The 11,505-nt window shown below is 40.0% G+C and overlaps 1 protein-coding gene across 1 annotated transcript; it reads right to left on the bottom strand.

The window, feature by feature from the left end:
• Positions 1 to 3,551: 3,551 nt before the first annotated feature.
• Positions 3,552 to 7,027, bottom strand: FAM177B (family with sequence similarity 177 member B). The gene is made up of 4 exons (XM_021698452.1): positions 6,869 to 7,027; positions 6,512 to 6,578; positions 4,011 to 4,108; positions 3,552 to 3,734 (listed from the first exon to the last, which is right to left on the bottom strand). Exons 1-4 carry the CDS (start codon positions 7,025 to 7,027, stop codon positions 3,552 to 3,554), a joined length of 507 nt encoding a protein of 168 aa, XP_021554127.1.
• Positions 7,028 to 11,505: the final 4,478 nt, after the last annotated feature.

The following is an 11,505-nucleotide window of genomic DNA, read 5'->3' on the forward strand; positions in this document are numbered from 1 at the left end:
AGTTGTTATAATTATTTAAAAAAATAAATTTTTAAAAAGGGTAAAAAACAAAAAAAAAAAACTAAAAAACAAAAAAAAAAAAAAAAAAAAAAAAAAAAGAATCTGATTAAAAACATGGGAAGAGCATCTGAATAGATATTTTTCCAAAGAAGATATACAAATGGCCAACAGATATATGAAAAGCTGCTCAACATCACTAATCATTAGGGAAATGCAAATTGAAACCACAATGAGATATTACCTCATTCCTATTAGAGTGGCTCATATCAAAAAGACAAGATAAAGCAAGTGTTGGTGAGGATGTGGAGAAAAGGAAACATTTGTGCATTCTTGGTGGCAAAATATATTGGTGCAGCTATTATGGAAAACAGTATGGAGGTTTCTCAAGAAATTAAAAGTAGAAGCACCACGTGATTCAGCAATTCCATTTATGGGCATTTATCCAAAGAAAATGAAAACACTAACTCAAGGGGCGCCTGGGTGGCTCAGTTGGTTAAGCGACTGCCTTCGGCTCAGGTCATGATCCTGGAGTCCCGGGATCGAGTCCCGCATCGGGCTCCCTGCTCGCCAGGGAGTCTGCTTCGTCCTCTGACCCTATCCCCTCTCATGTGTGCTCTCTCTCTCTCATTCTCTCTCTCTCAAATAAATAAATAAAATCTTTAAAAAAAAAAAAAAAAAGAAAACACTAACTCAAAAAGATATATGCACCACGTTTATTGCAGCACTATTTGCAATAGCCAAAACACAGAAGCAACCTAAGGAACATCAATGCATGAATGGATAAAGAAAATGTGGTACACACACACACACACACACACACACACACACACACACACACAGTGGAATATTATGTAGCCTTGAAAAAGAAGGAAATCTTGTTATTTGCAACAACATGGATGGACCTTGGGGGCAGTATTATGCTAAATGAAATAAGTCAGACCAAGAAAGATAAATAATACATAATCACACTTATATGTGAAATCTAAAAACCAACCAACCAACCAACAAAAACAAATAACAAAATCTAGACTCATAGATACACTGAACAGATTGCTGGTTGCCAGAGGTGGGGGATGATGGGCGGGTGAAATGAGCGAAGGTGGTCAAAAGGTACAAACTTGCAGTTATAAAATAAGTATAAGTATCATGATGAGGTAATGATACAGCATGATGAATATAGTTAGTAAAACATATATTTGCAAGTTGCTAAGAGAGTAGATCTTAAAAACTCATCACTAGAAAAAAAAATTAACTTTGTGGTGGATATTAACTAGACTAAATCTGGTGATCATTTCATAATATATACCAATATTAATCATTAGGTTGTACACCTGAAACTAATACAATATTATAGGTCAATTATATCTCAGTAAAAATAAAGATTACAAAATAAAAGAGCTATGGAGTGATCTTTCTTCCTCATGTAAGAAAGATGAGAAATGGAGAGAGTATTGCTTATGTATATGTTTACTGAATTTGTTCTAGACCTACTAAAATTTATGTGCCCTTGGGGTCCATGAGATACTTCAGTGTCCCTCCAAAAAATTCTTTTTTTGCATAAGCTAATTCAAATAGAATTTGCTGCCTATATCAAATCTGTTTTACACATAAGAACATTGTGAAGTCGAGTCACTTGCACAGGGCCATCAGGGTACAAAGGGGCATCAGAGCTGAGATTAAATCAATATCATATTGACGCTTGAGCCCATCATTTACCCCATACTGCCACTAGGAGAAAGTGTTTTCCTTGCTCAGCTGTCTTAGGAAGCTCACACCCCTTAAAGTTAATTGTGGCCATGTGACTTGCTTTGGTAGAAGAAACATAATCAGAAGTGACATGATTCATTCTTAGTGGAGATGTTGATTGCTGGTGCTTAACTGTCCACTCCAGCTCTGCTTCAGCAGCCCTGAGCACATCACAGTATGGAGGAACCATAAGATCAAAGATGCGTGCACCGCTGAGCCAACGCTCTGGGAAGCCCCCTGAACTGACAGTGGACTTCTCATGAGAAAGAAAGAAACTTTTGTCGTTTCAAGCCACTGAGCTTTTAGAATTGTCCGACTATGCAGTAAAACCTGTCTTATTCTCATGTATCCAGCCAATGACACCTTATTCCCAAGGCCTTCTTCTTGATTTCATATCAAATCAATTCCAACTTCCCGTTCTCTTAGAGCTATTATTTCAGTTACACATGACTGCAAAATAAACCACTCCAACACTTAATAATGATTTATTATTTCTCATGATTCTGCAGATTGACTGGACTCAGCCGCCTGGTTCATCTGCTCCACACAGGATAACAGAAGGTCATTTATGTGGCTCCATTTGGTGAGGAGCTTGGCTGGGACTAGAATATGTGAGACAGTCTTTCATCCTTGGGAATCTCTTTCCACGTGGCCTTTCATTATCGAGAAGTCTAGCCCCAAGCTTCTTTACTATGTGGAGTTTCTAAGAGGACAGGCTCCCATTTGCCGGTGCCCGTCAAGCCTCCACTTGCGTCACATGTGCTGCTGTCTCAATTGCCGAAACAAGTGTTGTGGCCAAGCCCAGCGTCAATGTAGATGGGACAGTACCGGGGCGTGAATTCCAGAAGGCATGGTTCTTTGGGGATTTTCAAGGTAACAGTCTATAACAGCCACTAATTAAGCATTAACATTGAATATTCACAGTTTTAAAAGTGTTTTCCCATTATCCCGTTTTGTTTAACAGTAAACCTTGAGGAACAAATATATGCCACCCCTGTTTTACAGAGAAGGGGACAAGTGCTCAGAAATCTGGACACTCAACTAGTAAATGGTAAAATTGAGGCTTGACCTCAGGTCTTATTACTGCCAGTCCTGTGTTTTTCTGTTCTATCACAGCGACCTCTCGCCCGCACAACCTGTGATATCTAGCTATGATCTCCATGTTTGATCTTTCCAGGTTTTGAAATTTTGCTGACAAATAAACAAAATCATCCATTTTTCAAATACTTTTTATAGAGCTTAGATTATTGTTTTTAGTTGTGTGGGGGGAAATGCACCCAATTCTCAAAGACTTTGATACATTGTAACAAAGTTACTAGCAATGTTTGCTTATTGTAAAGCAAGCCCCAACTAAGCCAGGGTGGCTACTGGAAAGCAAACACCTTACATCAAACCCTGAAAGGGGACTTATTTAGACTTCATAATGCCCAAAGTTTCTTCTGAGGAACAGCTTCTTTTCTGCACCCTAGCCGCACGATGAAGAGTTTCAGTCCAAAATTGCCAGATCCAAATTCTTCCAGGCATTTGCATTTATTTGCAAACATCAATAATAAGAGATCACAACTGACTAGCAAGACTTGCATTACGGTGGGGTGGGCGGGGGAGGAGTTGACTGGGGGGGGGGCTCATAAAATTGAGAAAGCATCCATAATTCTCATTACTGCTTTCCATCACTGGATGCTGGAGAATAAATCACAAGGAGATTAAGATCGGGTCTCGCTCAGAAGCACAACCTCTGTGCTGTTGCCATGGTTCATGAGTGGTGGAGAAACAGACATTCAGAGGAACTACAGTCCTGGGGCCCATTATGAGTTGAAATCTGCTGCCAGGCCCTCCCCAGATGAGGTGCTCCACTTAAGAACACCCTGGGCAATGTGCTGTTGTCTGGTTCCATACTCTTGGCCCCCAGCCTCCAGGTGACACTTTTCATTAGGAACCTTGGCTGGCTGGGCCTTTGATCCATTCCCTTCACTTTCCTTGTCACTTTCCTGGTATGGAGAGAAATACAGAAAAGTTTAACTGCAAACCAGATACCTCTGAACTCCCCCTCTTGCAGAGACACCCCTGTAAGAAGCTTCTTTATTTAAGTAATCTCAGGCTTCATGGTCAGCCAACTTCTGCAACCCATCTCATGACATTCGAACTTCACACAAGAAAGGCAACTACAAAGTATCATGGAGTGAAACTGTTAATGATTACCAGGAGGGAGAATAATTTATATGAAGTGGAAGCAGCCAATCTTCCCCCATCAGGATGTCACATACCTTATCTTGTGTTCTATAGTACTCATTTAACACATACTGATATTTGGGTTGATTGAGACCAAAGAAGGTAGCAAATCTTCCACCAAGGAATTCACATGCTAAAAGAAAGAATAAGCTCTTTGGTAAGCTGAATTAATAACAAACTTAGAGTCAATTGAAGGGGTAAGAGTTTAAACTTGCCTGCAGGTGATCCATTACTACACTTAACTTTAAGGCTGACAAAAGATTTCAATTGCTCTAGACTCTCAAAAAGTTCTAGGACTCAGAAAGAATTGTTAAATCTTCTATCTTCACATGGGATTACATCTATAAACTATCCTTTCCAGATGGGTATGCCAGGAGAGATTTTCCAAAATACTTACTACCCAGGGTCAGCGTTGGTCCTGATCAATCAGAATAGATGCTTTGGGTGTGAAAGTTAGGGATAAAGGTTTAGCATTAATAGTGGTTGCCCGAAGGTGTCTCCTAGAAATGTTTTCCTTTAAAATTATAAATTTCTGGGACGCCTGGGTGGCTCAGTCGTTAAGCGTCTGCCTTCGGTTCAGGTCATGATCCCAGGGTCCTGGGATCGAGCCCCGCATCGGGCTCCTTGCTCAGTGAGGAGCCTACTTCTCCCTCTCCCTCTGCTTCTCCCCCTGCTTGTGCTCTCTCTCTCTCTGACAAATAATAAATAAATAAAAATAAAATAAAATAAAATGGAATTATAAATTTCTGACAGCCACCCCCTATGACACAATTTTCTGATCCCCATGACTGATTCCTCTTCTTGGGGTGTTGCTCATATCGCACATCAAAATGGGGCTCTCCATTTTTTAATGTGTTTTATCTTTTCAAAAATACTGTAGCTCTTTAATCTGTTTGCCACCGTGCCTGGTACATGTGTGTAAGAGAAGTTTCTAAAATATTAGAATAAATCTTGGGAAGTTTTCCTGTTTATGACCTACTAGAATTGTAAATTGAAAACACTCGTTACCGTTTCATCTGGGTTTCAGTTCTATCCAAAGTTTCTGTGTGGAGCCCAGGGTGCTGCATGCCAGCGTATTTATGCTTCCACTACCACCTGGAAGCCCCACGCAGATGTGCTTGAACACTACAGTTCTGCTTGGAACTTGGAAGCCAGCTTGATTCCCCTGTGTCCTGTCCTTGCCATCTTAAGTCAAAACCCAACATGGAAATCACTGCAGTCCCTGTTCTCCCCCACATTTTCATATCGCTCTATTGGGTTTTGCTTAGGAACCTAGTCTCCTAAGGCTTTCTCTCTCCAAAACATTTCACCTCTTCAGCCTTTCCCCAACTAAAGCACAGAGCTTTCTGGAAGACAGCACTTTTTCTGCCAATGTATTATGGTTGAGGCAAGATTAGTATCTCACCTAGATTCCCAAAGTAACTTCCAAATCCCTAACCCTTTACCCTGATGTGAAAGTCCTTTAAGGCTCATACCATCTGACTAAATCACCTCATCATTACTTTTTACTATAATTTAAAGACTTTTCTCCCCTCCCCTGCCCCCAGTGACTTTCATGATCCCCATACTGACCTTAGCCATACTTTCATAGCACTCTGATGGTATTGCCTCCATATGTCAGCATTACTGAGTCTCCCCATCAGTAGTACCTATGCTCCTTCTACGCTGGTGATTGTGGCAACAAATTATAATTATGGGCATGTTTACTGGCCTATAATATCCATTGAATATTGAGTCCCTTGAAAGCAAAGACTGTCATTTGTCTTTGTGTCCCAGGGACCCGCACAGTGCCAAACACATATCGGCACTCAATAAATGTTTATTTAATGAATGAATGAAGATCAGTTCCTCAGAACTATAGCTATACTTCATATTTTCTCACATTTTAAAAGTTGTTTCCTCCCTGTTGTCCATACAAGCATATGAAAGTTAGGAGGAAACAAGTAATTAGGTATCACAATTGTGTTTTAAAGAAAATTGGTGAATGTTGAGCAAAATAAAATTTAGTATTTCATCTGTTATAAATAGCCACTTAGGCCATTTCACTGTGTCCCTGGGAAGGGTCAATAAAGTTCTTATTCATAACAGAGTGATCATTGAGGGAACTTGGAACTGTGTCATATTATAATAGTTTTAAAAAAAAAGCTTGGAAGTTTATTCAGATAAAGAGTCAACTGGGGATGGGGAGAGGCTTCAAATATTTGCAACTCTGCCCTCTGAAAGAGGAATCTAGACTTGTTTTATATGGTCTTAAGAAAGACACCTAAGATCAATGGGAATAACTTTAAAAGAAGACAAAACATAAGGTAGAATTTACTAAAAAGAGTTGGAAAGAGATGGGAGGGTCTGCCTAAAGATGTGAGGTTCTATGCCTTTGGAAATGTTGAAGCATAGACTGAGAACTGACCAAGTCGTCCCTTCTCCAGGATGCCATGGTGTAGATTAAACTATTGGAAGCCCTAACTCTGAGGGTCTGTTAAGTCTATCCTTGAGTATTTAGGACAAAATAAATGTAAATAACCTTGGCAATACTTACTAGAAAATGAGGTGCTTGCTATTTGCCCTGCCCAAAACCATAGATAGGGCCCCCATGAAAGTGTAGACTGAAAAAAACAGAGAGAGAGAAATCAACTTAGAGTAATTATTAACAAGAATGGTGATACAAAGTGTTTCATGTAGAGGTTTCAAATGTTTTATAGTATATTCCATTTTCTTTCTCATAGAGCAGAAATACAAAGTTATCAAAATTATGAGTTGACTATAACTGGATCTAGAAAGCAAACCAAGGGGAATAAGGAGTCAGCTTAAAACTGTATTTTCTACAAACCTTGTCTGGCTTAATCTCTCATTTACTCAGCCCCCATGTTCACTTATATTGATACTCTAAGCTTACGGGATCATGTATTGAATTCGTTTTCTGTTCCTTTTTTTCTTCCTCTTCCTCCTCCTCTGTGCTGTATTCTTCCATGATGTCTCCATCAGCGAAATGGATAATTCTTTTGGGAGATCTACTCTTCCCTAATTCTGACTCCTGGAAATTGTCTTTTTCCATAAGAAAATAAAACAACTAGTGAATTAAAAACAGGGCACCTTAGGGCAAGTTGCCCTGGACAGTGTTTATATGGCTGAGAGGTGTCTAGTTATTTTCAATTGATGGTAAAGCTAGAGACTTCAGATGTAATCATAGCTGTGATCTCATCAATTCTTCAAATTCAACAAGGACTGTTCAGTTCTGTATCAAAATGGAAAAAATTTAATTAGTAGTGAAAATGTGAACCTTGAGTCTCCAAACAAAAATTTCAACAGGGTTCCCTTACCCCTTATTAATTATAAAACCAACAAATACTAGTAGGAAGAGGCCATTAACCTATGGAAATTTCCCAATTATTTCAATAAATAGTGAGAGGCAATATAAGTAGTGATTAAGAGTAGAGGTTTTGCACAAAGAAGAAAAAATTGCCAAGTATACCTGGTAAAGGACTTATTTTCAGAATATGTAAAGAACTATTATAATTCAAAAAGTAAAAAACAACTCAATTGAAATATGAGCAAAGGAGGACATCTGGGTGGCTCAGTTGGTTAAACATCTGCCTTCAGCTTGGGTCATGAACTCGTGGTCCTGGGATGGAGCCCTATGTCAGGATCCCTGCTCAGTGGGGAGTCTATTTCTCCCTCTCCCTCTGCCTCTCCCCCCTGGCTTGTGCTCTCTCTCTTGCTCACTCACTCTCTCTCTCTCAAATAAATAAAATCTTTAAAAAAAAATCCTATTACTTAGTATCTCTGTGCCTTGGTTTCCTTATCTATAAAATAAGAATAATACAATTTGAGTGTATGTTTGACTATAGTACCAACCTTATAAAATGAGAATTCAATGAGTAAAGACACACCGCGGAATTAGAACAATTCTTAGGAAATAGCAAGTGTCCTAGTAAAAGCTAGTTATTATTAAGTACCTATCACATAATAGTGTATATGTTAGATACTATTCTAATGTGGTAAGCACACTATTGTCTTAATTAGTACTTAATATATTTTAAGATTATATCAGCAAATATGGCAGACTGAGTTGATATGAAAGACGTCTTTCCTGTTCCACATACACAAAATTAAACAAATAAAAATATTAAATCAAGCTGTACTAAGGCAGTAAGAGAGACACAGAGACCGTAAAGAAGGAAGGCTAGATATCAGCAAAAGAAGGAAACCTTAAAATCCTAAGAGTGAGCCAAAGCTGACGTGGTTCCTGAGGGTTTCAGAACTAGATATAGGTGTTGGGGGCGGGGGGCCTGAAGTTTTAACACAGGTGCAGAGAGGAGAGCCCAAATCACACATCCTGTGAGTATGAGGAGGCGAAGTGAAACACCCGCATAAAGCCAAGATAATAAAGTACAATCTTATCTATAAAATCTGGACTAGGAGAACTGCCTACTGCTTTACAAAAGTGGCAAAGTAATTTGTCATCTCCTAGCAACATGGGTAGAAATAATCACCTGAAAAATATTGGAACCCCAGGCCAGTACCAAATGCCGGGGTGTGTGGCCAAATTCATAGTCCTCCTGTGGTATGAGGACCCAGAGTGAAGCTGCAGGACCTAAAGGCAGCGTAATTCACAGAACTGTCGGAAGCAAGCACAAAGCCGCCCTGGAGGGAACTGTCAGCAAGACAGGGTACGCTGGATCTCCACTAAAAACAACCCTTACTGAGGAGGCACTTGCAAAAACTTACAAATCACAGGAAGAAACCAATCGTCTTGAGGAAGGGTAAGCAGATGAAAAAATTGGGAGAGTCTTCACCCAAGAGTTAGGAGTAATAGAATAACACAAAACTTGAAAGTGAGTATGTTTCATATATTCAAAGGGATAAAGGAAACAAAACATAATATCCAAGAGGAACAGGTTGATTTGAAAAAGAACTGAACAGAAATTCTAGAAATGAAATATATAGTCAATATAGATAGGTTGGATGTAGATTGAACAATGAAGAAATCTCTCATAACACAGCATAAAGAGGTATTACATATTCCATTAACATGAAAGAAAAGTTTTGAGATGAAGAATGGGTGAAAAAGTTCAATACCTGTTGATTGGGAGTTCAGAAGAAGTGAATAGAAAAAATGGGGAACATAATGTTTGAAGAGGTAATGGCTATGAATTTTCAATATTTGAAGAACAACATAAACTCTCAAATATAGGAAACATGAAGAATCCTAAGGGGTAAATAATAATGAAATCAAACCTAGACCATGGAAATTACAGAAAATCTTAAAGTTTACAATAGAGAAGGCAGATTACTCACAAAGGAATAACAGTTAGACTAGTGGCTGGCTTTAGATCAGCAACAATTGAGACCAGAAATACATATGTTTATTTATATATGAATATTCATATATTTATGTGTTGTAAGGGCCAAGGGCAGGCTGCCCCAAGATAGGCCACTTTGGCATATTGATTCTTAAATAAAAGTTACTTAAGAGCCAGCCTGTGAGGGGCGCCTGGGTGGCTCAGATGGTTAAGCGTCTGCCTTCGCCTCAGGTCATGATCCCAGGGTCCTGGGATCGAGCCCCGCACCGAGCCCCGCACCGAGCCCCGCACCGAGCCCCGCACCGAGCCCCGCATCGAGCCCCGCATCGGGCTCCCTGCTCCGCGGGAAGCCTGCTTCTCCCTCTCCCACTCCCCCTGCTTGTGTTCCCCCTCTCTCTGTGTCTCTCTCTGTCAAATAAATAAATCTTTAAAAAAAAAAAAAAGAGCCAGCCTGTGGGAGAAGGACACTCAGACCCTCCTCTGTCCCCCTGAAAGCAGGAAATCTATGTGAGAAGTACCCTCCCTGGGTACCAGAGCTAGGAAATTTAGAGCCAAGAAGACTGTACAAAAACAACCCTTGTTACTTTTTACTAATTTACTATCCCAGCCCAAAGTCTGTTTAGAAGTCCATACTAATTGAAGCTCTGAAAGTTTTGTTTGTCCTGTCAATTCTTCACAGATTTATTGTCTCTCTGTCTAAAAAGTACAAAATCTGCCAGCCTTGGTCATTTCTTTGGGTCTCAATTTCATTATTGGGTCTCTGTGTGCACGTACTAGAACTTTTTTTTTTTTTTCTCCTGTTAATCTGTCTCCTGTAAATTTAATTCTTAGGGGCGCCTGGGTGGCTCAGTTGGTTAAGCGACTGCCTTCGGCTCAGGTCATGATCCTGGAGTCCCTGGATCGACTCCCGCATCGGGCTCCCTGCTCAGCAGGGAGTCTGCTTCTCCCTCTGACCCTCCGCCCTCTCATGTGCTCTCTCTCATTCTCTCTCTCTCAAATAAATAAATAAAATCTTTAAAAAATAAATAAATAACTTTAATTCTTAGTCCAACTGGAAGACCTTGAGCATAGAAAAGAATTTTTCATGCCTTCAGTATATGTGAATAAATCACCAGATCTTACTGGTACAGTGCTGAGTTTATGTCATTGGCAAAGGTGAGAGTTGCACAAGGCCCATCAAGGGTTAAATTTGTCTTCCTGCAATAAGGTGATGGGATACCCACCCAGCACAGGGGCTTCTACGGAGACCTGAGCAATACACAGGGTTTTCCCTGCCTGACTTAGTGACCCTATCACAACAGGGCCTCAGCAAGAAATAAGAAAAGTTGCTACCATTTAGTTTCTGATGCCAAAGAGCAGCAAAAAGTAACCATTTTAATTGGGTGTTTAAGACCAAATTGTCAGGGCCATGAGAAATAAAACACAGCCTACAACAATAATCAAAAGGAAAGGAAAACATTTTTAAAGACATCTCACCTACCTTTATCCCTCTGCTTTTCCTTTCATTGCTTTTATTCGTTATGTTTGGCTTTGAAAGTAGTACAAAATTTGGTGCTGGAAGTTGTTCGGGAGATGATAAATCAATGAAACTTGGCTGAGGCCATACAGAGCCCTCAAATACGCGGACGTGGACATGCTCTAGTGTGTGTCTTACAGGGTGGAACATGTTTGAGTTGTGGGAAGGTCAGTTACATTACACAGCGGCATTACATAAACCCAGTGGCAGTTAAACTTGTCCAGGTTAGAAGCATCTAGGGGTCTTTTAAGAAATTCTAAGGGCAGACCACACACCCCAGACCACTTAAATCACAATCTCTATGGGTTGGACATGGGCATCAGTTATGTTTGAAGCTGCCCAGGTGATCCCACTGTGCAGGCAAGTTTGGGGACCAGTGCCCAAGGAAGTAGGAAAAGATTTAATAATCTGGTGTACATTGAGCTAGTGCCAAGACATCTTGTGTATTTTTTTTCAAGAGGGCTTTTTGCATTTTGCTTTCTGAGCCTTCCCCCCAACCTTGCTCCAAGCTAAAAAGCTTAAATATAAAAAGTTTAATAAGGCCTAACAGTCCCACTATCATTTACTGTACATTACTCCTCTGAAGACCATCTCCCAGTTCGTACATTTCTAAACCAAGTGAAGTAAACCACCCCCCATATACCTGGCTTAACTGTTACCTGTATTACAGATTAATGATACCTGTTGGCTCTCTGAAGAAAATACTGGTTTGGG

The sequence above is a fragment of the Neomonachus schauinslandi genome, chromosome 6 (assembly GCF_002201575.2).
Source record: "Neomonachus schauinslandi chromosome 6, ASM220157v2, whole genome shotgun sequence".
Classification (NCBI taxonomy): domain Eukaryota; kingdom Metazoa; phylum Chordata; class Mammalia; order Carnivora; family Phocidae; genus Neomonachus; species Neomonachus schauinslandi.

What these genes read in the sequence shown, in the direction of transcription:
- FAM177B (XM_021698452.1), bottom strand. Translation starts at nt 7,027, where the DNA reads ATGGAAAAAGACAATTTCCAGGAGTCAGAATTAGGGAAGAGTAGATCT. An exon ending in CGAATTCAATACATGATCCC is followed by an intron (nt 6,579 to 6,868) that starts GTAAGCTTAGAG and finishes TGTTTTTTTCAG; the next exon opens with TCTACACTTTCATGGGGGCC. An exon ending in ACTATAGAACACAAGATAAG is followed by an intron (nt 3,735 to 4,010) that starts GTATGTGACATC and finishes TCTCCATACCAG; the next exon opens with GAAAGTGACAAGGAAAGTGA.